At 40.0% G+C, this 26,132-nt stretch overlaps 1 protein-coding gene across 1 annotated transcript in view; it reads right to left on the bottom strand.

Moving 5' to 3' along the window:
• The window catches only part of LOC110291114 (ankyrin repeat domain-containing protein 26-like), a 47,896-nt gene that overhangs the window by 20,709 nt on the left and 1,055 nt on the right, over positions 1-26,132 (bottom strand). Inside the window, exons 2-5 of the mRNA XM_021158070.2 lie at positions 24,309-24,452; positions 20,993-21,185; positions 9,368-9,551; positions 6,567-6,704 (exon numbers count right to left, since the gene is read on the bottom strand). Of these exons, the coding sequence (XP_021013729.1) occupies positions 6,567-6,704; positions 9,368-9,551; positions 20,993-21,185; positions 24,309-24,429 (636 nt within the window). The 5' untranslated portion in view covers positions 24,430-24,452. The remainder of the gene's footprint in view (positions 1-6,566; positions 6,705-9,367; positions 9,552-20,992; positions 21,186-24,308; positions 24,453-26,132) is intronic.

Here is a 26,132-nt window from a genome sequence, read left to right as displayed (position 1 = left end):
TTCATTTTGGCTCGCTCATGGTTTGAGGAATACATTCATTCCATCATGGTGTGTACGGACTTGGAGCTGGACGTGGCTGTGGGGGAGGGGCGGAGGTAACTGGCTCACATCCTGGCAGACCATGTAGCTGAGGGAAATGCTAACACTTCATCTTTCCACACTGGGTCTTGGGCTAGATCTTGTGCAGGCCTTGAGCTTGCAGTCATCGTCTCTGTGAGTTCATGCTTACAATGACCCTGCCGTGTCTGGTTAGTACTGCTTTGCTCTGAGTGCCAATTATCTTGGCTCTTACAATCTTTCTGTCCCTTTTCTGCAATGAGCTCTGCACCTTTAGAAAGGGAGTGTGAAACAGACATCCCGTTTAGAGCTGAGCCTGCCACAATCTCTTACTCGCTGCATATTGACTGGTTATGCGTCTCTGTATTGTTGCCATCATCTACTGCAAAAGGAATCCCACTTACAACAGTCTAAGGGTTCTTTATCCCCAAGCTACAAATTCTCCCATAGTCTTCAGGCAACCTAGTTCCAAAGGCCCATGAACCACATGACTGGGTTTCTTACAGTAATAGCCCCACATTTTGGTACCAAGTTTCAGTTAGTTTCTTTCCTTTTTGCTGTGATACAAAACCTGCCGAGATATAAAACTCAGGAGAAGAGAAATAAATGCAATTTTATTTCAGTTTCATGGTGGGGAAGATATGGCAGCTGGGGTTCAATATGTGGTAGCAAGAATCTGCTGCACGGCTTGCTGTGCGTCTATAGATCGGGAAGCAGAGTCATGTAACAAATCCAGGCCAGCACATGTGCCTCAAAACCTCTCTCCCAGAACCTGCTTCCTTCATCCAGGCCTCCCGTCTTCAAGGTTCCACAGTTCGCCACAACAGACCAAGTACTACACACATGAGACATTTTTCCATTCAAGCCATAATTACACTAAAAACAACAAAGATTGATACAGTAGAGGGAAACAAGACGTCCACCATGGTGAAATTTTAAATTGTTGCATTCCAAAGATTACCTCAAGTGTGATCTGAAATGTTCATGCACATAGAAATGCCTGCTGCTATTCCAATGACGGTAGTCACTCACGTCTAATGCTGAGTCTGAAGCCCAGACTCAACAATAACTGGCTATGTGGTCCCAAATAAGTTATCCTTGCTCTATTTCTTCTCTGTAAACTGGAGTCAACAATACTATATGTTGTACTGGGTGATTGGTAAGGTTAAATTATAGTGCATACATAAAGAATTTAATAGGTCATACCCCCCATTATCATTATTACTATGCTTTATGTTTTATTAAAACAAAGTGGCATACCAATGGAAGGAATAATCTCTGTGAAGTGGAATAAATCATTCTTTCCTTCTGAGAGTGCAACAAATGGTGAGTCTCATGCTCACCATTAATTTCTTAATACCCCATGAAGCCATAATATCACTAACCAATGGTACTTTTTTCTGCCTATCCTTATTTACAACCCAGTTGTTCTCAGGACTCCTTGGTGGCCAGTGGTGATGTAGCATAAAGCAAATATTTCCTCTTGGATTAAGTAATATTCATATGTAAGGGGAATGGTCATCAGAGGTGGGCGAGAGTCAATGGGCTGGAAATACTGGACTGTAGTGAAATCAAGATTATTCCTAAATCAGTTTGTTCCCAGTAACTGCTCGTGCTGGGATGCATTAGTATGTACTGTGATGAATACTGCAGATTCTGTGGAGTGATGGCACATGAGAAACGTTGTTTCCAGAGCACTTGAGTTGGTAAATTACTACACATCTATAAATCCCGCTCCAACTACAGAATGAAGGATGACAGCAAGTCTCATTCTTTATGCACAGTGAGAAAAATGCAAGACAATTCTTTACAGTAGACATGAGTGCTATGAATTTTATATTTAATTTCTTAACATATTTAGAATGAGAGCCTTATTATATCAATGTCTTGAGTAAATTATTGCTATGGTATGAAACATGCCATTTTATGCTTTTTCTTTCTTTTATTTTATGTATTAGCATATTTTCGCTGTGTGTAGTGGTGAATTTCAGAAATACATTTTCATCTCTACATATCATGTGCTTTGACCATATCTTTTTATTTTATTTTATTTTATTAGATATTTTCTTTATTTACATTTTAAATGCTATCCTGAAAGTTCCCTATACCCTCCTCCGCGCCCTGCTCCCCTACTCACCCACTCCCATTTCTTGGCCCTGGCGTTCCCCTGTACTGGGGCATATAAAGTTTGTAAGACCTAGGGGCCTCTCTTCCCAATGATGGCCAACTAGGCCATCTTCTGCTAATTTGCAGCTAGAGACAAGAGCTCTGTGGATACTGATTAGTTCATATTGTTGTTCCACCTATAGGGTTGCAGACCCCTTCAGCTCCTTGGGTAATTTCTCTAGCTCCTCCATTGGGGGCCCTGTGTTCCATCTTATAGATAGATGACTGTGAGCATCCACTTCTGTATTTGACAGGCATTGGCATAGCCTCATACGAGACAGCTATATCAGGGTTCCTTCAGCAAAATCTTGCTGATATATATATGCAATAGTGTCTGGGTTTGGTGGCTGATTATGGGATGGATCCCCGGGTGGGATAGTCTCTGGATGGTCCATCCTTTCATCTTAGCTCCAAACTTTGTCTCTGTAACTCCTTTCATGGGTATTTTGTTCCCTACTCTAAGGAGGAATGAAGTATCCACACATTGGTCTTCCTTCTTCTTGATTTCCTTGTGTTTTGCAAATTGTTATCTTGGGTATTCTAAGCTTCTGGGCTAATATCCACTTATCTGTGAGTGCATATCTAGTGACTTCTTTTTTGATTGGGTTACCTCATTAAGGATGATATCCTCCAGATCCATCCATTTGCCCAAGAATTTCATAAATTGTTTTTAATAGCTGAGTAAGCTGGGCGTGGTGGCGCACGCCTTTGATCCCAGCACTCGGGAGGCAGAGGCAGGTGGATTTCTGAGTTCCAGGCCAGCCTGGTCTACAAAGTGAGTTCCAGGACAGCCAGGGCTATCAGAGAAACCCTGTCTCGAAAAACCAAAAAAAAAAAAAAAAAAAAAAAAAAAAAAAAAAAAGGGCTGGTGAGATGGCTCAGTGGGTAAGAGCACCCGACTGCTCTTCCGAAGGTCAGGAGTTCAAATCCCAGCAACCACATGGTGGCTCACAACCATCCGTAACAAGATCTGACTCCCTCTTCTGGAGTGTCTGAAGACAGCTACAGTGTACTTACATATAATAAATAAATAAACCTTTAAAAAAAATAGCTGAGTAGTACTCCATTGTGTAGTTGTACCACATTTTCTGTATCCATTCCTCTGTTGAGGGACATCTGGGTTCTTTCCAGCTTCTGACTATTATAAATAAGGCTGCTATGAATATAGTGGAGCATGTGTCCTTATTACCAGTTGGAACATCTTATGGGTATATGCCAGGGAAAGGTATTGCTGGATCTCCCGGTAGTACTATGTCCAATTTTCTGAGGAACCGCCAGACTGACTTCCAGAGTGGTTGTACAAGCTTGCAATCCCACCAACAATGGAGGAGTGTTTCTCTTTCTCCACATCCTCACCAGCATCTGCTGTCACCTGAATTTTTTATCTTAGCCATTCTGACTGGTGTGAGGTGGAATTTCAAGGTTGTTTTGATTTGTATTTCCCTAATGATTAAGGATGTTGAACATTTTTTCAGGTGCTTCTCAGCCATTCTGTATTCCTCAGTTGAGAATTCTTTGTTTAGCTCTTTACCCTTTTTAATGGGGTTATTTGAATTTCTGGAGCCCTGCTCCTTGAGCTCTTTGTATATATTGGATATTAGTCCCCTTTCAGTTTTAGGATTGGTAAAAATCCTTTCCCAATCTGTTGGTGGCCTTTATGTCTTATTGACAGTGTCTTTTGCCTTACAAAAGCTTTGCCATTTTATAAGGTCCCATTTGTCAATTCTTGATCTTACAGCACAAGCCATTGCTGTTCTGTTTAGGAATTTTCCCCCCTGTGCCCATATCTTCAAGGCTTTTCTCCACTTTCCCCTCTATAAATTTCAGTGTGTCTGGTTTTATGTGGAGGTCTTTGATCCATTTAGATTTAAGCTTTGTACAAGGAGATAAGAATGGATCAATTCTTATTTTTCTACATGATAACCGCCAGTTGTGCCAGCACCATTTGTTGAAAATGCTGTCATTTTTCCACTAGATGATTTTAGCTACCTTGGCTTTGACCATATCTAACCACAGCTAGCACTGACTTCCTCTTTATCCTTTAAGCTAGGCCAACCCCTTCATTTTCCCAAATGGTCTTCCTGTCTCTCTCATAGCATTCACACACACCACAAGAGCATGTTGTTATTTATGGCACAATAAAATTCCAGTGTGTCTACACACCATTTTTTCTTTATCCACTGATGGACACATGAGTCCTTAAGTTGACCGTTGTGAATAATGCCACAATAAATACGGCTGTGCAAGCACCTGTGTAGTGTACTGACTTAGATTTGAAGAGTTAATGCCATCTTGACAACTGCCAAGGACATGTATTTACAATTTAGTTAACAGCATGAGACATGTAGCCTTGTAGAGCAGCTTATGCCTAGAGTCCAAGCATTTGGGAAGATGAAGTGGGAGACTCATCAAGAGTTCCAGGCTTACTCAGTCTATATGCTGAGTTCCAGAACTATCACAGCTACAGCATTAGACTCTGTACTCACAAGCAAGCAAGCAAGCAAGCAAGCAAACAAACAAACAAACAGAATAAGTCAGCAAGAGCAAAAGAAGAGAAGTGGGGAGATGTACATATTATACCAATACCTCATAAATGAGAGTTCATGGAAGTATTTTCAGTAACAGTCAGTGTGATGGTTGAGTGAAAATGGCTCATATATTTAAATGTCTGCTCCCCACTTGGTAGAACTATTTGGAAAGGATTAAGAGAAATACTGTGCCCAGAATTAGTATCTCTGTTTCTCTCTCTCTCTCTCTGTGTCTTTCTCCCCTCCCTACACCCCTGTCTTCAGCTTGTGGGTAGGAATATAAGCTATCATTTACTACTTCAGTGCCATGTCTGCTGCCATGTTCCCCACCAGGATGGTCATGGACCCACCCTATGAAACTGTAAGTCCTAGTAAAGTCATTCTTTTATAAGTTGCCTTGGTCATAGTGCTTCTTGATAGCAAAAGAAAAGTTAACTACAACAGCCAGCAGGCAGAACCTTGACACCTGTCAGCTGCCAAATAGAGAAATGCCACAGATGCAGAATAAACAGAAGTAAAAACTTGGTAACACCTCTCATTACATTAAGAGAAATAAGCCACACAAGAAGGACGAATTTCATGGGACTCTATTTCTAGAAAAGAGATATTAAAGAGTCGAGGAACAGATTGGTGGATTTCTAGCACAGGAGAAGGTAGAGGGATCAGTCTCCAGGGGTTTCCCAGATAAGAGTTTATGGTTTCTTTTCAAAGTAATAAAAATGTTCTAAAATTGCCTGTGGTGGTGGAAGTGGTTATGAACTCTGCATGCATATTAAGAAACAGTGATTCTATATGTTAAGTGTTGAAACTACATGGTACTTCTGTTATATATGTAGTGTTATATCTACATAAAATTGCTTTCTTACACTCTGGTTGACAGAGTCTAGATAATTTTCTTATTGATTTCCTTTGGATATAAGTACTATCCTTATTCCTACTATTTCTGTGCTTTAAAATGTCTACAATGAAAAGGAAATGCCTCAGCTTTCAAACATTTTAAATATTTTTTTGAGAAAAATCTAATGGCCTTTCTATAGAGTCATCTTGAGAAAATATGGAATAAATATATCCACTTCTGAGGTTAGGGATATGCCTCGTTAAGAGAGTAACAGTGTAAGTGTGTGAAAAGACCTGGACTTCAGCCACAGCACTGTAGAAATCATGGTACAGAAACAAAGCCATTGTGCTGGGTGAGACTTGCCAGTAAAGCAGTTCTGCCTACATTAGAGCCCATCCTTGCTGTCAAAAGCTCTTTGTGGTGACATAAAGAATCGTAGCAAACTGCTACTCGTCTGGAATGGAAGGAAATGACATCTAAAATATGATCTCTGTTGCCTGTATTTTCCCCCTTTGTCAAATGTTGAAACAAATAACCAGATGTCTCCATTAGCAGAAATGGAGAAAGCAGACATCATGACGGAAGCAGATGATATATTGTTACTAGCAAGGCTTTTCTGACAACAGAAAGATGTATTCTTACGGGAAATAACCAAAACCCTTTCTTCAGAGGAGGCCAGTATCAAAGGCAATACATTCTTCTATGCTGTCTAAAGCAGGACTTGCATGCCATTTGGATGAGGTCACTGTGAATGTCATCACTATGTTGTAGACAAATAGACTTGAATTAATATTACTGACCTTTATTTATCAAAGTTGATAAAAAAAGAGCTATTTCCACATCAAAGTATGTGTATTGTGTGTATTAGATTTTGAAAAGTTCTCTGTAGTTTTCATGAGGCCTTTAATTGCATTTTAAAAAACCATTTACACATACAAATACATATACAGAAATTTGAAGGCAACTAAAGAAAATACCTGAGAGCTAATTTTTTCTTGTGCCATTTTTAGCTCCTTTTGTTTGTGAAGGTGATTTGCCAGAATCTCATCCTGTATGATTCTGGTGCTCTGTTCTTGGAAAAGTTGTCTCTCAATGCAGTTTCTTTCCTCTAAAACCTAGAGACACATTTAGAGACTGTTTTTTTATTCTTATACCTCATGGTAGGATATGGGGGGGGGTATAAGCCATATTAACAGACACCTTGAAAAATTGTTCAAAGAGCCTATAATACCCACAAGAACCTGCCTCCTATGTGAATTTCTCACAATTTAATTGCCTAAATGATAGCTACCCTTTTCAACAGCAGAACCTAGCTTGGTGCTAGGACCATAGCTCGGTTTGTAGAGTGCTTGCATGAAGTCCCCGAACACACTGTAAAACCAGTAATTGTGACGCATGGCTGTGAGTCAAGAACAGAGGAGGCAGAGGCAGGAAGATTAGGAGTTCAAGGTCATTTCAGGATGTGTGTTGAGTTCAAGAATGCCAGCCTCAGGTAATATATTTGAGGATGATAATGGAGGAAGAAGGGTGCAAGTTGAACTCTGAATAGGCCCAATGGAGGGCCTCGGGGTACAGTCTATGTCCTAGATGAGTAGCATTCTTCTATCATCCTTACTACACCTTCTGGAACATTGTTCAATGATCGCTGTTATATGAGACTTTTCTCAGGATGGTGGTAATACTCTGCAATGGTGTAGTGGCCTCCGATGTTCTCCCTGTCAGTCCTTCAATCCCTCTGCTCCTACTGGTGGACCTCAAAGTGCACTTTCATCCAGAACTCCATTGCAAACCCCTGAACCAGCTCAGGGAGCCCTCCTGCCTCACAAGGGTTCCTTTTGTCTTGGACCAACATTGCCCCAACACCACCATTCAGACTCTGCCCTCCTCAGCATGAGGCAGATGGAGTTGTCATTGCTCCTCCCTGACTGGAAGAGACAGAATTAGACAAGGAAGACAAAATTCCGCTCCCTAAAATGGAAGCCTCTTGTTCCAAGCAGACATTGTGAGGAAAACCAGTGTTAAGGCACAGGAGAGAGTATCTAGGTAGGAGGGAAGGGGAGGTATAGAGGGAAGGGGAGGACTTAGAGGTCCTAGAGAATATCCAACCGAGTCTATTTAGCAGACGCTCAGCCTCAGGGCCCCTCTCATTCCAAGGGGTTCCTTTTGCTATTTTGCTTACTCCATTGCTTTTTGGCTTTTGCTGTTTTTCTAGATGCTCAACCTTTAGTTCAACACAGGAAATGAGCTTGCCAGTTCCTTAGATGACTGCCAGCACTCATGGCTCAATTTTCAAAACCTAAGTAATATAGTTAGTTACATGCCACATAGGAACACACAGTGCTCCTGCACTGAGACTGGAGCTAGCTGCCCTGTGGTTGTGAGGACAGGACCCCTCTGGTGGATCACTAGATAGTCATGTACCATGTGTAACCTTTTTCTAAATTATTGAATAGCTTTTTGGTAGAGCCAAGACAGCATACATAGAGGATATAGACTTCTCATTAGCTGGGTCTGTGATGTACACAAAAACTGACTAATCCCTGTAGTGCCTACCTCAGGCTCCACTGAATTCTCTCCATAAAACCAATGAAAGACAAGGGAAATACAAATGATCAGGGCAACATGGGGGTATTTATCTTTTGGTGTCTGCCCTACCCTTGTAAATTCATCCTCAATTTTCCTTAATGAATTTGTATTTTCCTTATCATCTTGTTTCCATTTCCTTATTCCTGTGGACATGAAACAACAGACTTGGAACCCACTGGCTCAGGGTGGCTTTGGACACAGCTGAGTTTGTATGACCTAAGCCTCCATGGTAAGCCTAAAGATAGAACCAAGAAAGTCTCCATCCCATTCACAGAAGCCATAAGAAAATGATCACATTGCCCGGGAGATGTGTGATGTGCCACACCTGTGTGAGTACACACTTTTGATGACTGCAGGATCAGTATGCCAAACATATATCTCAGATCATATGTCCATACATAAGTACCATATGATTATATATTTATATTCAATATAAGTACCATATGATTATATACTTATATTCAATATATATTCAAAGGGAGAAACAATATTAGTGAAGTAAAAGCAAAATATAATTTTTATTAGATATTTTCTTTATTTACATTTCAAATATTATTCCCATTCCTAGTTACCTCTCCAAAAATCCCCTATCCCCTCTCCCCTCCCCCTGCTCCCCAGCCCACCAATTCCCATCGCTGGCCCTGGCATTTCCCTATACTGGGGCATAGAACTTTTGCAGGACCAAGGGCCTCTCCTCCTATTGATGACTGACTAGGCCATCCCCTGCTACATATGCAGCTAGAGACTCGAGTTTTCTTTGATTGGTGGTTTAGTCCCAGGGAGCTCTGGGGGTACTGGTTAGTTCATATTGTTGTTCCTCCTTTGGGGCTGCAAACCCCTTCAGCTCCTTGGGTACTTTCTCTAGCTCCTTCACTGGGGCGCTGTGCTCCGTCCAATGGATGACTGTGAGCATCCACTTCTGTATTAGTCAGGCACTGGCAGAGTCTCTCAGGAAACAGCTATATCAAGCTCCTGTCAGCAGGTTCTTGTTGGCATCTTCAATAGTGTCTGGGTTTGGTAGTTGTTTATGGGATAGATCCCCAGGTGGAGCAGTCTCTGAATGGTCATTCCTTCAGTCTCTGCTCCTAATATAATTTTAAATGTATTTGATCTTATTTGATTCTACTTATCATGAGTACAGACTGACACAGACTTGCAACCTTACAAAAACAAATTTAAACAGTCCACTTACTGTGTTAAGATTATGTCTCACAGTCTTCAGTTCCATATCCAGTTCCCTAACACGAATTTCAAGTTTTTGTTTCATTTTAACTTCTTTGTTATATTGATCTTCTTTTTCTCTCAGCTGCTCCTTCATTTTGTCATAAACCCAGACGGCAATTTTTCTCTTCTCTTCTTCTTGTTTTAAAGTAAACCTACAGTTTAAAATGCTTATGTTAGGAATGCACTTTGTTAGAAAATGTTTCTTTTTTCTGGCTTGTCACCTATTGGTTTATTATTCTAATGGTTCTAGGGCATCCCGGCCTTCCTCTAAAGCACGCTTCCTCCCTGTTGTCCCTTCCGATGTCTCCCCTCTGTCTTCACACACACACACACAAACTGGGTACAGGTTTTCAAGAAGTTGGTCTCCCCAAGACTGGTCAGAGAGAATGTCAAGTTAGACGCTAGCAAAGGCTGACACCTCTGCCACCTGGATCCACAAACTCACAACCTTACAAAATGTAAAGAAACCCAAGCGGAACCTAAATCAAGGGCTCTCTTTCTTGTAGCACATTGAAAGGAGGAAATGCTTTCTGCCTCTTGTCAGTCTTTTCCCCCCATGTACAACCAAGAATTTATGTCTTATTTGAACAACTTTATGTAGGTCAGACAGGGGGCAGGTGCTTTGGGCCTGGCCAGTTGTCACTGGATAACCCAGCAAATTTCCTGTCCAATGTAAACCACTGAGTTTTGCTTTACACAGAAGCAAATGCCTTTTACATGTATGTTATAGTGACAAATTGTCACATGCTGTTAAAGCCCACCGAGGAGAAGCTGGAGATGAATTGGGGCTTCCCACTTCAGACATAAGCATGTCTATGTCAATCTATTCTCATAAATTCCTATCTTGAGACAGGCAGGGCCCTGACTCTGTGATGAAGAAAAGGAGAACAAACAAAGCAGCCCAAGGACATAAAGGTCCTGTGTCCTTAGAGCAACTGAGAAGTAAGCCATTCCCAACAGACAGCACTGTCATTGAGCCACAAAGGATGTCTAAAGTAGAAGCTACCTGAGGTTTTGATTTTAGCCATCCTGATTGCTGTAAGGTGGAATCTCAGGGTCATTTTGGTTTGCATTTCTCTGATTGCTAAGGACTTTGAACACTTCTTTAGGTGCTTCTCAGCCATTTGAGATTCCTCAGTTGTGAATTCTCGGTTTAGTTCTATACCCCGTTTTTTGATTGGGTTGTTTGGGTTTTTGTGATTAACTTCTTGAGTTTGTTATATATTTTGGATATTAGCCCTCTATCGGATGTGGGGTTAGTGAAGATTTTTTCCCAATCTGTAGGTTGCCGATTTGTCTTATCAACCATGTTCTTTGCCTTACAGAAGCTTTCCAGTTTTATGAGGTCCCATTTATCAGTTGTTGATCTTAGAGCCTGAGCCATTGGAGTTCTATTTAGGAAATTTCCCCCTGTACCAATGAATTCAAGGCTCTTTCCCACTTTCTCTTCTATTAGATTCAGTGTATCTGGTTTTATGTTGAGGTCCTTGATCCACTTGAACTTGAGTTTTGTGTAAGGTGACAAATATGGATCTATTTTCATTCTTCTTCATACAGACAGCCAATTAGACCAGCACCATTTATTGAAGATGCTTTCTTTTTTCATTGTATATTTTTGGCGTCTTTGTCAAAGATCAAGTGACAGGAAGTGTGTGGTTTTATTTCTGGGTCTTCAATTCTATGCCATTGATCAACATGTCTGTCTCTGTACCAATACCATGCAGTTTTTATCATTATTGCTCTGTGGTAAAGCTTGAGATCACAGATGGTGATTCCCCCAGCTGTTCTTTTATTGTTAAGAATTGTTTTCATTTTCTGTTTTTTTTTCCTTTCCAGATGAATTTGAGAATTGCTCTTTCCACGTCTTTGAAGAATTGTGTTGGGATTTTGATGGGGATTGCATTGAATTTATAGATTGCCTTTGGTAGAATGGCCATTTTTACTATGTTAATTCTGCCAATCCATGAATATGGGAGATCTCTCCATTTTCTGAGACTTTCTTCGATTTCCTTATTGAGAGACTTAAAGTTATTGTCATACAGGTCTTTCACTTGTTTGGTTAGAGATACCCCAAGATATTTTATACTATGTGTGGCTATTGTGAATGGAAACCTCAGGTGACAGCACATGTTGGAAAGGATGTGGAGAACACTCCTCTATTGTTGTTGGGATTGCAAACTGGTACAGCCACTCTGGAAAGCAATCTGGAGTTTACTCAGAAAATTGGAAATAGATCTACCTGAAGACCCAGCTATACCACTCTTGGGAATATACTCAAAAGATGCCCCACAATACCACAGGGGCATGTGTTCCACTACGTTCATAGAAATGATTACCAATGAGAATTATCTAGGTGAACTTCAAGACCCAGAAATTAAAAGAACAACCATAAACCTCCTCAGAGAATTCAAACAGCTTAAAGAAAACACAAAGAAACAGCTCAATGAAATCAGGGAGAAAGAGCTTAAGGAGAAGAAATGCCTGAGTGATGCCCAAGAAAACACAAACATAATGCTGATAGAAATGATGAAGGCAACCCAGGACTTGAAAGCAAAATTAAATAAGAAAATAGAAACACAGATGAGGACTCAATCTGAAAATTCCATGGAGATGGAATTGAAATATGAAATACCCAATAGCCCAACTGGAAGACCCAAAGGAAAACCTTGTAAGTAGAATGAATCAAGCAAAAAATTAGAATATCAGGTATGGAAGATAAAGTAGAATATCTAGACCAAATTATTAATGAACATTAAAACATTTAAAAACAGAAGAGGTACACACAGGAAATGTGGGGCATCATTAAAAAACCTTTGAATTATAAACATAGATGAAGAAGAAGAATCCTAAGTCAATGGCATAGACCAGATCTTCAAGAGGATCATAGAAGAAAATGTCTCCAAACTAAGAAAAGACACATCCATACAAATACAAAGAGCAAATGGAACACCAAATAGACAAGACCAGAAGGAAAATCCCCACAGCATACTATGGTTAAAACACCAAGTAACAAAGAAAATATATAGACAGCTACAAGAGAAAAAAATTGCAAGTAATGTATGCAAGAAATATTCCATCAGAATAACAGCTAACTTCTCAGTGAAATTTTTGAAAGACAAAAGAATCTATAGCAATGCATATCAAATCCTTAAAACAAAATAACAGCAAACCTAGACTAATATATTTAGCAAAACTGTCTACCATGATTGTAGAAAAGAAGAAAAACTTTCTACAACATAGACAGCTGTGGTAGTTAGTGGATGCTTGGCCCATTGGATGGGGCACTATTAGGAGGTGTGGCCTTAGTGGAGGAGATGTGGTCTTGGTAGAGGAATTGTGTCACTGTGGGACTTTGAGGTCTCATATACATGCTCAAGTTTGGCCAATATTATCCAGACCCTCTTCCTGGCTACCTGAGGAAGACAGTTCCCTTCTGTTGCCTACAGATCAAGATGTAGAACTCTAGGCTCCTCCAGTACCATGTCTGCCTGCTTCCTGCCAGGCTTCCTACTATGATGACAATGAGCTGCTGAAGCTATGAGCCAGTCCCAATTAAATGTCTGCCTTTATAAGAGTTTCCTTGGTCATAGTGTCTCTTTACAGCAATAAAACCCTAACAAAGACAGAAGTTGGTACCAAGGACTGCGGTATTGCTGTGATAGGCCTGATCATGTTTTTGTTTGGAAAAATGTGGAGTTTGTAGACTTTGGAAAGCAGTGGAATGCTTTAAGCAGGGCTTAACGGGACATCCTAAGAAGAATATGGAAGACATTAGTCCTGAGGGTGATTTGAACTCTGGGGACCTGTGGTTTTAGAGAAAGAGGATTTTAGTATGTTGAATAGAGATTATTCTTGTGATATTTTGGTGACAAATGGGGCTGCTTTTTGCCCTTGTCTGAAGAGTCTGTCTGAGGCTAAGGTGAAGAGATTTAGATTTGCAATGACAAAGGAAGTCTCAAAAAAGCCCAGTATAGACTCTGTCCTGTGGTTCATGCTTATGAAGAGTATTTTGATGAAGTGTAGCAAGGTTAGAAAAGAAAAATACAAAATGTATGCCTCAACTATTAAAAGGGCACCAAAAATAGAATGGAGCTAAATTCCATGTTCAAGGATATTAAATGATTTTAAAGGAGTAGTGACTCCAGGGCAGGATCCCACTGATTTAATCTTATTGTTTATGCATTTGCAGTTGAGCAAGGGACAGTTATATCATGTCAGGCATTATTATGACCTAGATATTATTTCATTTGGACATAAGGAGATATGATTGTGTGTCAAACTGACAAGGGCTATATTGTGATGGCTATTCTCTGTTGGACATTAGACAAGAAGAGGCAGAATTTAGAGTCTGTATAGCTAGTTTTTGGTCTTGCTTTTGGTCCAATATTTCCTCAGTATGACTTTTCAGATTCGAATTATATATTCTGTGATGTTGCAAGCATGTAAACTTTTTAATTTTGATTTTTATAGGGGATTAGAGTTAACAGATTGCATGAATCTCATAAGAGTTTTTGAACTTTGGACTTTTAAACATTGTTGAGACTATGATATATGGGAAGTTTTGAAGTTGCATTGTGCTATTGTGGGACCCCTACTTAGAGCATTTCTCCATGGAAGGTAAAGCCCCTGGACATTCCCCAAGCTTGTTGTCCCTGATCTCTAAAAGTACAGCCAGAAAGAAGCTCTTTGTTCTCTATAGCCAGCAAAAGCCTTTTTGTTTCTATACTTTACAACCAGAGATGCGTGCCTTCCTGTGCCGAGGACACGGAGAAAAAAATTCAGAAAGAACCCACTCCCCACTCCTGCCTTGTAAATTTCATCAAGGACACCCAGAAGAGAACTCTTCCCAACTCCTCCCAACTCTCCTCCCAACTCCTTCCAATTCCTCAGCTAGCTGTTAAAAGCCCCCTACCCTGTGAGGCACAAGGGGTTCATCCTTAGCTAGCTGATAATAAAACCTCTTGCAGTTTGCATCAGGTGTGGTTTTCTCTCAGGATGTTGGGGTGTTGGCCAGCTCATCCCGGGACTTGAGCGGAGGCCCAGCATCGGGGGTCCTATACTATGGCTAGGAATGGCCCCCATAGACTCATGTGTTTAAAAAAGCCAATGGGGGCCAGGGAATGGTTTGAATATTCTTGCCCATGGCCTTGGCCATGGTGTCTCTTCACAACAATAAGACTCTGAGACAACAGTTTATAAAAATTTATATCTAACAAATCAAACCTGAAGAAAATACAGGAAGCAATATTTCAGACCAAAGAGGAGAATGAGCACAGGAAACAGACATGGGAAAGAAATACAGGGCCATAGTTACTAAAACAAAAATACCATGGAACATACAAACACCACCACCCCAAACCAACACCATGACAACAGTTAACACATATGCTTCAAAAATAACTTGAAATATCAATGACTCTATTCTTCAATCAAAAGACAGAGACTGAGTGAATGGATCAGAGAACAAAACCCACCCATCTGCTGCCTGTAAGAAACATGTTAGTGTTAAGTACAGGCACTGACTTTGGGTTAAAGAATGGACCAAAGCACTCCAGTCACATGGGACTGGGGATGCAAACAGGTGTCACTATCCTAACATCTGACAAAATAGACATCAAATTGAAACTAATCAGAAGATGCAAAGAGTATGGCCACTTCTTCCTAATCAAGGGAACACATAAGCATGAATACATTCCTGTCCTAAACATATATGCATCAAACTCAGGGGTGGCCAATCTCATAAAAAATCTACAACTGTTCTATCATACACAGTATGCATGTACTGACTTTCATGAACTTTCTGTCATATAAATTATCTGTGTACATGTATAGTTATGGTTACAGATAGTTAAATCTAGATGTTGCATATGAACAAAACATGTGGTTTTTGATTCTTCCCCCCCTCCATTATGGACCCTTTCTTCTGTTAGTTCATCTTCCAAGAATTTTTTTATGTTTTTTAATGTTTTTATTGGATATTTTCTTTATTTACATTTCTTTTTTATTAGATATTTTCTTTATTTACATTTCAAATATTATCCCCTTTCCTAGTTTCCCCTCTGAAAATCCCCTATCCTCTCCCACTTTCCCTTGTTCCCCAACCCACCCACTCCCATTCCTGGTCCTGGCATTCCCCTATACTGGGGCATAGAGCCTTCACAGAGTACATGAAAGCCCAGGGGGATACTATTAGGATGGAGAAGAGTACCAGTGTCAGGCATAAAGGGGACAAAAGAGGGTAATGGGAATAGGAGAACATACTATATACATATCCTGTATGCATGCCATTATATATCAAAATGGAAGCCATTATTTTGTGGGTAGTTAACACTAAAATTAAGAAAAATACATGATAAGATGTTTAAAGAAGTAGAAATGTTATATATCTAGACTGGAGCTTTGTACACTGTATACATAAATCAAATAACCACAGTGTGCCCTGTAAATTTATACAATAATCAGCATAATACTTTTAAAAAGAGAGAAAAAGACCAATGAGATGGCTCAGAGTATAAAAGACCTTATTACTAAGCAGGATGACCTAAGCTTACCCCAAGACAACATGGTGGAACAAGAAAACTGACTACTGCAAGTTGTCCTCTGACATGTCATGACACATGTGTATGCATGCACACATGTGCAAAATAAATGTAAAATGTAAAATAAAAAAATTACAACTGCAATTAAAAACACAGCTTAACATCAATCCATTATAACACTCCCACTTTCTCCAATATACCATTATCTGGACAAAAAGAGGGAACCATCAGAATTAATTGACATCATACATTAAAAGAACTTAACAGGTAGCTACAGAATATTCTGTCTCAGCATCAAGAATTCACTTTCTCACCAGCAGCACATAGAAGCTTTTATAAAATAGAACACATACTGGGACCCAAAAGAAATATTTACAAATTCAAAAATATTTGAACTCATTGCTTTTATCCTATCTTACCATGGTGTAATAAATCTTAAGGTTAACAGAAAAAAGCCACCTCTCATAAACACACAAATCCGTGAAAATTAAAACGCTCATTACGACAGAATGAATGTGTCCAAGAAGAAATCAAGAAAGAAGTAGAAAAAGTTTCTGGAACTGAGTGCAAATGAAAACCCCTGGAACACATTACATTCAAAGCAGTCTCACGATGGAAATTTACAGCTCTGAGGGCCAACATGAAAAAGTCAGAAAGAGCACAAATAAATGCAGCTAAATGAGATGGGAAAACAAGAACAACCCAAATCCAACCCAGCCCATGGCAAGAAATAAGAAAAACCAGAGCAGAAATTAATGAAATAGAAACAAAGAAAACAACACAAAAAAAATCCAGAAACCTAAGAGCTGATTCTTGGAGAAGATGATAAACAAAACTGACAGACCCTTGGCCAACTGACTGAAAAAGAAGAGAGAAAGGACCTAAATTAGCACCCAGAAACGAACAGGGAAATATTACAACAGACACCACAGAAATTCAGAGCCTTATATAGTAATATTTTATAAACCTTCATTCCACAAACCTGGAAAATCTAAAATAAATGACTTGTTTTCTAGGTTGAGCCAAGACATCAAAATTAAATAAAAAAGAATTCAATAACTTAAGCCTATAACAAATGAGGAGATTAAAATAGCAGTAAAAAGCCTTCCAGCTAAGAAATATTCAAGACTAGATGGATTCACAGCAGAAATCTACCAGGCATTCAAAGGTCTACATCCAGTCCTTGTTACACCACTCAAAAAGAAGAAACAGGAGGAACTCTCCCCAAATCCTTCTATGAAGCTAGTATCACTCTCATACAGAAATCATGCAAAGATACAAAAATAAAGAAAAGAGAGAGAGAGAGAGAGAGAGAGAGAGAGAGAGAGAGAGAGAGAGAGAGAGAGAGACTGACTATTGGCCAATATCCCTGATGTGCATAGACTCAAAATTATTCAATAAAAATCTGTGCATATAGAATATTAGAATATCAAAAAATTATACACCAGGAACAAGTCAGCTTTATCCTTGAAATGCATGAATGGTTTGCCATAGATATCCAAGTGAATAAATGCAATAAACCATATAAGTTAACAGTTACAAAAATCACATGATCACCTCAATAGATTCAGCAAAATCCTTTGACAAAATCCAACATGCCTTCATCATAAAATCTTAAAGGATGTAGGGTTAGAGGGCACATACACAATAAATGCTACATATGAGAAGCACACACTCAATATCATCGTAAACGGAGATAAGTTTGAAGCAACCCAAGTGCACTCAGGAATTAGTCAGGGATATGCTCTATCTCACTCCTGCTCAACTGTGTTCCTGAAGTACTAGCTGGAGCAATAAGGCATGAGAGGGAAATTAAAGGAATACCAACAGAGGAAGAAGACAGCAAACTATCCCTAGTTGCAGATGATACTGTACGCTAGAGATTCCAAGATTCTAGGACTGATAAACAAGTACAGCAATGTGACATGATACAGAATCAGTTGGCACAAATCAAGAGCTTTTCTATACACCAACAACAAACATACAAGGAAGGAGATTGTGGACACACACATTGAATGATGAGTTGGTGGGTGGGTGGACTGGGTCTGGGGGAACTACTTGCAGTTCCATGTGAGACTCAGCACCATGCCAGGAGTTGCAATGGTATGGTGGCTGATTGGCAGGCAGGGAGGTAGAAGTGAGTCTGGGACCACCTGATGGGAGTTCTGGACTAGACCCCTTCCTCTAGGAACACTTGTTTTCACACTTCCGGAAGCCTGGCCTGTTAAGCTCTGCTTGCCAACAGCACCCTATGTGTTTGTTTTTTTATCTTACTGCTGCACACTCTTTGGCATTCCTCCCATAAATAAGCTCAACAGGCCCAACACACACACCATTAATTTTACACAATTCCCCTAAATCTTGTTACCAACTTTCTGTGTTAGTTACTTTTCTCCCTTGCTGTGATAAAGCAAACTAAGGATGGACTCACAGCCCTGGCTGGTGTACAGTTCAGCATGTCAGGTAAACCATGGTGGTGGGCCTTGAGGTAGCTGGCCACTTGGCATTCATAGTCAGGAAGAATAGGGATGGCATGTTAGCCTTGGGTCCATTTTCTCCTTTTCATTTGGTTCAGAACTCCAGCCAGTGGAAGGCTGCTGTTCACTTTCAAGTTGTATCTTCCAACCTTGACTAACACAATCCAGGTATGACCTCACAGATAAGTCCAGAGACTGTGAAGTTTAATATTTTCTACTTGATATAGTCTAGAATCACCTGGGATGGGCTTCTAAGCATGCCTATTGGGGTTATCTTGATTACATACATTGGTGTGGGAAGATCCATCTTGACTGTGGGCAGGACAATTTCCTGGGCAAGTCAGCCAGGTTTGTATAAAATGAAGAAAGCAAGCTGAGTGCATATTCATTGCCCTCTGTGTCTTGACTGTACATGCACTCTGACCAGATCTCTCAGGCTCCTGCTGCTGTGATTTCCCTGTCAGGATGGAACATGTCCAGGAACTGTGAGCCAAGCAAATGTTGTCTCTGTTAACTTGATTGCAAAATAGTTTTATCACAGCAAAAGAAAAGGAAGAAGAGGAAGAGGAGGAGGGGGAGGAGGAGGAGAGGAGGAGGAGTAGGGAGAAGAAGAAGAAGAAGAAGAAGAAGAAGAAGAAGAAGAAGAAGAAGAAGAAGAAGAAGAAGAAAACAAATGAAAGAGAGAGAAAGAGAAAGAGAAAGAGAGAAAGAGAGAAAGGAAGAAAGGAAGGAAGGAAGGAAGAAAGGAAGGAAGGAAGGAAGAAAGGAAGGAAGGAAGGAAGAAAGGAAGGAAGGAAGAAAGGAAGAAAGGAAGAAAGGAAGGAAGAAAGAAAGAAAGAAAGAAAGAAAGAAAGAAAGAAAGAAAGAAAGAAAGAAAGAAAGAAAGAAAGAAAGGAAACAGAGTTTGCTAGGGAGAAGAGGAGCATTGTTGTGATAAATCTGACCATGTGTTTTGCAGACCTTTAGATCTGGTTTGCAGGAGAAATAACCAAAAGTTTGAAACTGGTGGTCAGAAAAACCCATGAACGCTGTCAGCAGGATTTAGCCAGCCATTTCAGTGGGAGCTGGGTAACATGCTGATAGAAATGTAGACAGTTGTTGGGTCTTGGCACTTGAGGTTTCAGAGCCAAGCAAGGATTCCTCAGAAACTGGGTCAGAGGCCATTTGTGCAATATTTTTGTTTATTCTGCCTGTGTTTTAAGGACTTAAGTCAAGACGAACTTAATAAGATAGGAGTAACTTACTTGGCAGGGATGCAAGCCTTTAATTCCAGCACTTGGGAGACAGAGGCAGGTGGATTTCTGAGTTCGAGGCCAGCCTGGTCTACAGAGTGAGTTCCAGGACAGCCAGGGCTACACAGAGAAACCCTGTCTTGAAAAACAAACAAACAAACAAACAAACAAACAAAATTCAAGAAAGGAGGGTATTCAAGTTGATGCTGAGAAAACAGCTGTTGTTGTTGAAGAGATCAGCACCACCAAAGAGAAAGAAACTCCCTGTGCTACAACGGGACAACAGGAAAGATGTCCTGGGGGCAAAAATCACGCTCTTTGGAGGCTCCATCTCCTGCTGATCCAAGTTCATTTAAAGACAGAACACCTATGCAGAAGAAATTTCCTGATCCTTCAAAGCAACTGCCTAGGAAAGTGTATTCCCAGAGTTAGCATACAGATGCTGTGCACTGTATATGAGAAAGCACTGCATCTCAAGCAGGGCAGCAGCATTCCTGTGGTGCCGATTTTCCAGATATGGAAGATAAAGAATTGAGGGGTTCATCAGGTCCAGAGAGCAGTGGAGGCCATCTTGGTGGGAACCAGAAAAGAATGCTGATAGAAAGGTAGACGGTGTCATCCTGGCTCTCTAGGTTTCAGACTGGAATAAGGACTTGCTCAGAGACTGGGTCAGGAGCAATTAGTATGCTATTGTTTGAGCTAACACCCTGTGACTATTGGGTATGATTCTGTTCAGGGGGAACCAGTAGACGTCAACCCAAAGGCTAAGAATGTTATTGGACTCCATCTGTGGCCTATCACAGACACTTATCTGCTTTCCACAATCTGGCTACTTAATGTCCCCACCAATGCATTTTTAAAATACCTTAATTTATGATTTTCTCTTTTCTTGTACTATAAAAAGTCCATGAAAGCGTGACCATGTTGATATTTGGGCCATGGCTACTTACATCTGGCTCCAGAATAAACTATTATTCCCCTTGAGGTGACTGCTGACTTTTTGTGCCGATGTCAACATTTCATGTTCCACAGACCACAAATGCTGCTGTTGCTAATGCTGTTTCTTCTTTGTCTTTTTCCCCTTCCTCTCCCCCCTGCTCCTCCACCCGCCCAACTCCACCTTCCTTCTCTTCCCCTTCTTCTTCAGTGTTTCCCCATGTATCCCAGACTGCCTTCGGCCTTGGATTTTCCTCTGCCCTGCAAGGACTGGGATTACACACACTACGGTAACCCCTGGGTGTAGCCCTGGGGATAAAATCCAGGGCCCAACACACTAGCCAAAGTCTCTACCACTAAGCTGTCCCTGTAACTGCCAGACATTTTAGAAAGGGAGCCGACGTCATACCTTACATTGCAGAGTTCTTGTCCTTGTTGGAGTTGTTCACGTTCTGTGTCTGCAAGCTTCTTACGTAGTCCGTTGACTTCATTCTCCACTGTTTGAAGTTTCTCTTGAAGTACTTTGCAGTGACCAGTTTTCAGTTGTGTTAACCTTTTATATGAATGAATTGCATTCTGGATTTTTAATAGGCTACCAGAATCTGAACCAGGGAGAAAGCAATGTGGGAATAAAATACAGGAGTACATTTTATATATGAATGACTGCAAGTTTTCCCATTCCTCCATTCCAATGCTGAACAGATAGAGGGTAGGTATATAAAGGACACGAGGCCGCTGGGGGAGGAAAGTCGCGTTTGCATCCACATAGCACAGTAAGATAACTATGCTTAGCATTACTCGGTATCTTAAAACAGCTAGTGGAGACAGTTCTCAATGTTCTCACAGGAAAGAAATGACAGACATTTGAGGCTATAGATCTATAAAAGCTATATGTCTTGGTAATTATACATACAGTGTACATGTACTGAAATTCTATGCTGAGTTCCATAGGTGCAAGTAAAGATACATTCCTAGCTGTTAGCTAAAATAAAATGCTATTTCACAAAGTGAATATTATTTTATCAAAATACCTGAAATACAAATAAAACTTCTACAATATAGAAATATCCACTACATGAAATATATATATGTGTGTATATATATATATACATATATATATATATATATATATATCACATATACAATGCACAAAGACATGGAAATATTAATGACATGAAAATATAAAATGTTACCCATGAAAATAAATGCAAACTATTGCTTAGTAGTTCGAAGATTTATTAAGATGTTTATGCTCAAAAGTCTAATAGTTAGCAGGGCCACAAACTTTATTTTTAAATTGGCAAGCTGATTTTAAAATTTGCATCTACATCAATGGCTAGGTATTTAAGGGGTATATTCAAAGGTTTATGTTTAATCTTTACCACTATACAAAAGCAAACACAAATAAAGCAGACCTACCAAAAAATCATATGGAAACACATAAGATATAAACTGCAAAAATTACCCTGAAAAAATTAGCAAGAACAGGTATTGGTTTAAAATATAACAGATATATAGTAATCAAAACAGTGTGGCACTAATATAAAGAAAGCCAAATAAATCAGTGAAGAGCAACATAATCTATAGGGACAGACTCAAAGGAAGGGACCTTAGATGAAATGCCCAAAAGTAGGGAGAGGGAACTTATAGAGCCTACCTCCAGGAGGAAGACAGGGCATCAAGTGAGGGAAGGGGTTGCCATCCCACAGTTACATCTCTGACCCATAATTGTTCCTGTCTGAAAGAACTGCAGAGATGGAAATAGAGAGGATCCTGAGGAAAAAAAGGTCCAGTGACAGGCCCAAAGTGGGATCCAGCTCAAGGGAGGTCCCAAAGCCTTACACTATTACTGAGGGTACGGAGCACTCACAAAAAGGGATCTATCATGACCGCACTCCAGAAGACCCAACAAGCAGCTGAAAGAGTCAGATGCAGATTATTTGCACCCAACCAAAGGACAGAAGCCTCTAACCCCTGTGGTTGAATTAGGGAAAGGCTAGAGAAGCTGAGGAAGAGGGTGATCCTGTAGGAGGACCAGCAATCTCAATTATTCTGGAGCCCCAAGATCTCTCAGACACTGGACCACCAACCAGGCAGCATACACCAGCTGATAGGAGGCCCCCAGCACATATACAGCAGAGGACTACCGGGTCTGGGTTCAGCCAGAGAAGATGCACCTAGCCCTCAAGAGAGTAGAGGCCCCAGGAAGTTTAGAGGTCAGGTAGGGTGGGTGGTAGGAGGGTAGGGACATCCTTGTGGAGACAGGCAGGTGGTAAGGAGGTATGGGATGTGAAACAGTCAGAGGGTGATAAAAGAAAATCTGTAGTGTAAAAAATAAATAAATAAAAGACAAAAATGAATAAAAAATTAGTTGCTTTGGAAGGGCACAGTGAGTGCACTGGGGAGAAAGGATAGATTTCACAATGTGTGGATCAAGAACAACTGCATGCTGCAACCACAAGATGAACTTGGCCTATAATCTAAACTGCAAATAAACTCGACATGGACCTAAATGATAAGACTTCTAGATGAAGATTTATTAGGTATTCTCCTGAGTAAAAATCCATAACTGAACCAAACCTAAATTGGGTTTTATAAAAATTTAAACTCTTGCTCTACATTACTAAGGTTAAAGGATGTAGTTTAATGTTAGAATGCTTGCCTATCATGTGTGGGTCCCTGAGTTCATTCTCTGGCACAAAAGAAAAGGCAGTACTTAAGGAAGATAGTCTCAAGAGACTACATAGACAACCCTAAAACTGGAGTGGGGGGAAGTCCTATCAAAAGGCACAGCTGATAAAGGGATGGTGTCTGGGTCATAGATAACAAAGGGAAACATCAAACAGACCATCTTATTTTTATTTGGCAAAAGGACTGGGGATGGCCATTTGCAAAGAAAACATACAAATATAAGTAAGCACATGGTGAAATGTCGAGCATTATCAATGATTTGTGTTGCATGTGTTACAACATGTGGAAAATTAAAAATGTTACATGACAGTGTCTATGCTTGTGAAAGAAGGGAATGGAACATGATCCAAACACGGAAACACTTTTGTGATCTCACAAGTGATTATAAAGTGGGAATGGAAAGAGTGTTCTGAGTGGTAGATTTCTTACTGTCTTGATATGTTGACTAAACATGTTTAACATGTATGTCAAAACTTTTAAAATGGTATACATTGCACATGTGCAGTTCATTGTATTAAAAAAATTCAGTAAAACTATAGAAACCAAAGACTCCATTACAAGGACAAACTTCTAAGGCAGAGAGGATGGACAATGGACATGCAGACAGGAACTATAAATGAAAGCAGCACAATAGCTGGTCTTAAGCAAGGTGTCAACATGATCGTATCTTAATTGTTAAAAATACATGGTTAGGGTTGTGAAGGAAGCCGTGGTCTCAAGAGATGGGTGAAGTTAGCAGAGAAACTATTCTAGGGCATTCCAAGGTATTCCAAACATACAAGATAGAGACACAGATAACCTTATCTAATCATAATAAACAAGAGAGAAACAGTGGCTTTAAGAAGCCAGGCTGTGCCACCCACACTGAAGAAATTACAGTAGGAATAAAATTTATGGCTAATAGTGTATGGTTCTCTTTCTTCTTAAGTGTACAGCATGTCTCTGACATGGTGGCACCAAGCCACATCGGTGCTCTGGGGTGCAGTGCTAAGCAGTGTGCAGAGCTGCTGCTGATCTACCCACAGTAGACTTACCTTTGCATTCCAGGCTGAGACGTTCAACGAGCTTCAGTATAGCTTCATAATCAGGGCAGGGAGGCCTGCTATACTCTGAGGCTGTCTCCGATGACTGAGTTAAATCACCAACATCTTCCATAGCAGGCAGGCTTTCTTTTTCTCCTTTAAAATAAGTCATATCAATTCAAAGTGTACTTTACTATCATCTACCACATGCCATCTGTACCGAAGCGGCCAACCAATGCCAATCATTTTATACAATTACAACGACAGGGATTTCTGAAAAGAACTGATGTTTCATCAGAAGGGAACTACCCATGAACCAATATTTCTCAGTTTTCGTTGACATAACAACGGATTCTCTATTTTCAACTTAACTTTTATAATGTACCTTTTAATATTACTGTACTAGTGTATATTAGTCATACAAAATAAAAGAGTTCATTATGATATCCGTACATGCATATATACATATTGATCATACCTATCTATTCTATACTTTTAAAAAATGATTTATTTATTTGTGTATTTTACATGTACAAGTGCTCTGTCTTCATGCACACCAGAAGAAATTAGATCCCATTACGGATGATTGTGTCCACCATGTGTTTGCTCAGGACCTCTGGAAGGACAGTCAAGTGATCTTAACTACTGAGTCATCTCTCCAACCCCCACTCTACACTCCTTTATCCTCTCTCCAATTTCCTCTCTCCCTTCAACATCCCTGGAAGCTTCTGTTTATTTTAAAGTGCATAATTTTGCACTTTATAATGTTTTTTTTAATCTTTTTTGAGACAGGGTCTCTCTCTATAGCCCTGGCTGTCCTGGAACTCACACTGTAGACCAGGCTGGCCTTGAGCTCAGAAATCCACCTGCCTCTGCCTCCTGAGTGCTGGAATTAAAGGTGTGCACCACCACCACCCAGCTGCATTTTATAATGTTTTTAATGAAATATTATTTTGTTTAGTTTTATAGCAGCTTACATCATTGTCCTGAGTGTTGCCCTTTGGCATTTTAAAACCATTAAAACCCTTTTAAGACAGATAATAAATCTGTAAAATACATAAAAGTATCTGAACCTGTTGTCATCTCTGTATAAAATATTATTTATCTTGTTCATAGAGTTTACAAACTGCTTACAAGTCATTTTATACAAGAGTGGTTTTGTTATTTGTCCCAGAAATAGTATTTACAAACTACCAAAGACCAGTGCCACAGTGTGACATCCCTGTCATAGAAAGGGACGTTAAGGGGCACAGGCTATGATTACTAATAATGTAACAATTAAATTTAGATCAAACAAGTCTGAGCAAGAGGAAAACAGTTACTTTATTAAATAGACACACACCAGGTATTCTGTTGTGATTGCCACTTTTTATAAAATAAGTTTTTATGAGAATTAAACTCCTTCATTGGGAAAAACCTTTTCTCAATTGATAGGCATTAGCTATCTTGGGACCTACTATGTAATTACCATTTGTTGTTCTAAGCACTGCTCATTGGTTGAATTCATTTCAGTCCTCACAGAATTGTGAGGTAGGTTACACATTAGTTATATAAAGAAGAAATTAATTAGAAAAAATTCCTGGGTTCCTGGGCTAGCAAGATGGCTTAGCACTCACCCACTTCTTGCCAAACTTGAGGACCTGAGTTAAATCCCTAGGACCCACAGGGTAGAAGAGGATGCCTGATTCCATAAGCTGTCCTCTGTCATCCACACATGTGACAAGTGACAAGTGTTGTGTGTCCCCATCAATGTAATAAAAAATTTAAAGAGAAAGCCCCAATCACTTACCCAAGCCATGCAGCAGATCAGTGGCTAAACTCAAGAGAATTTCTGAC

Source organism: Mus caroli, unplaced genomic scaffold, assembly GCF_978045245.1.
Source record: "Mus caroli unplaced genomic scaffold, Mus_caroli_1 scaffold_3, whole genome shotgun sequence".
NCBI lineage: Eukaryota > Metazoa > Chordata > Mammalia > Rodentia > Muridae > Mus > Mus caroli.
This window is presented reverse-complemented; position numbering and strand designations above follow the sequence as displayed.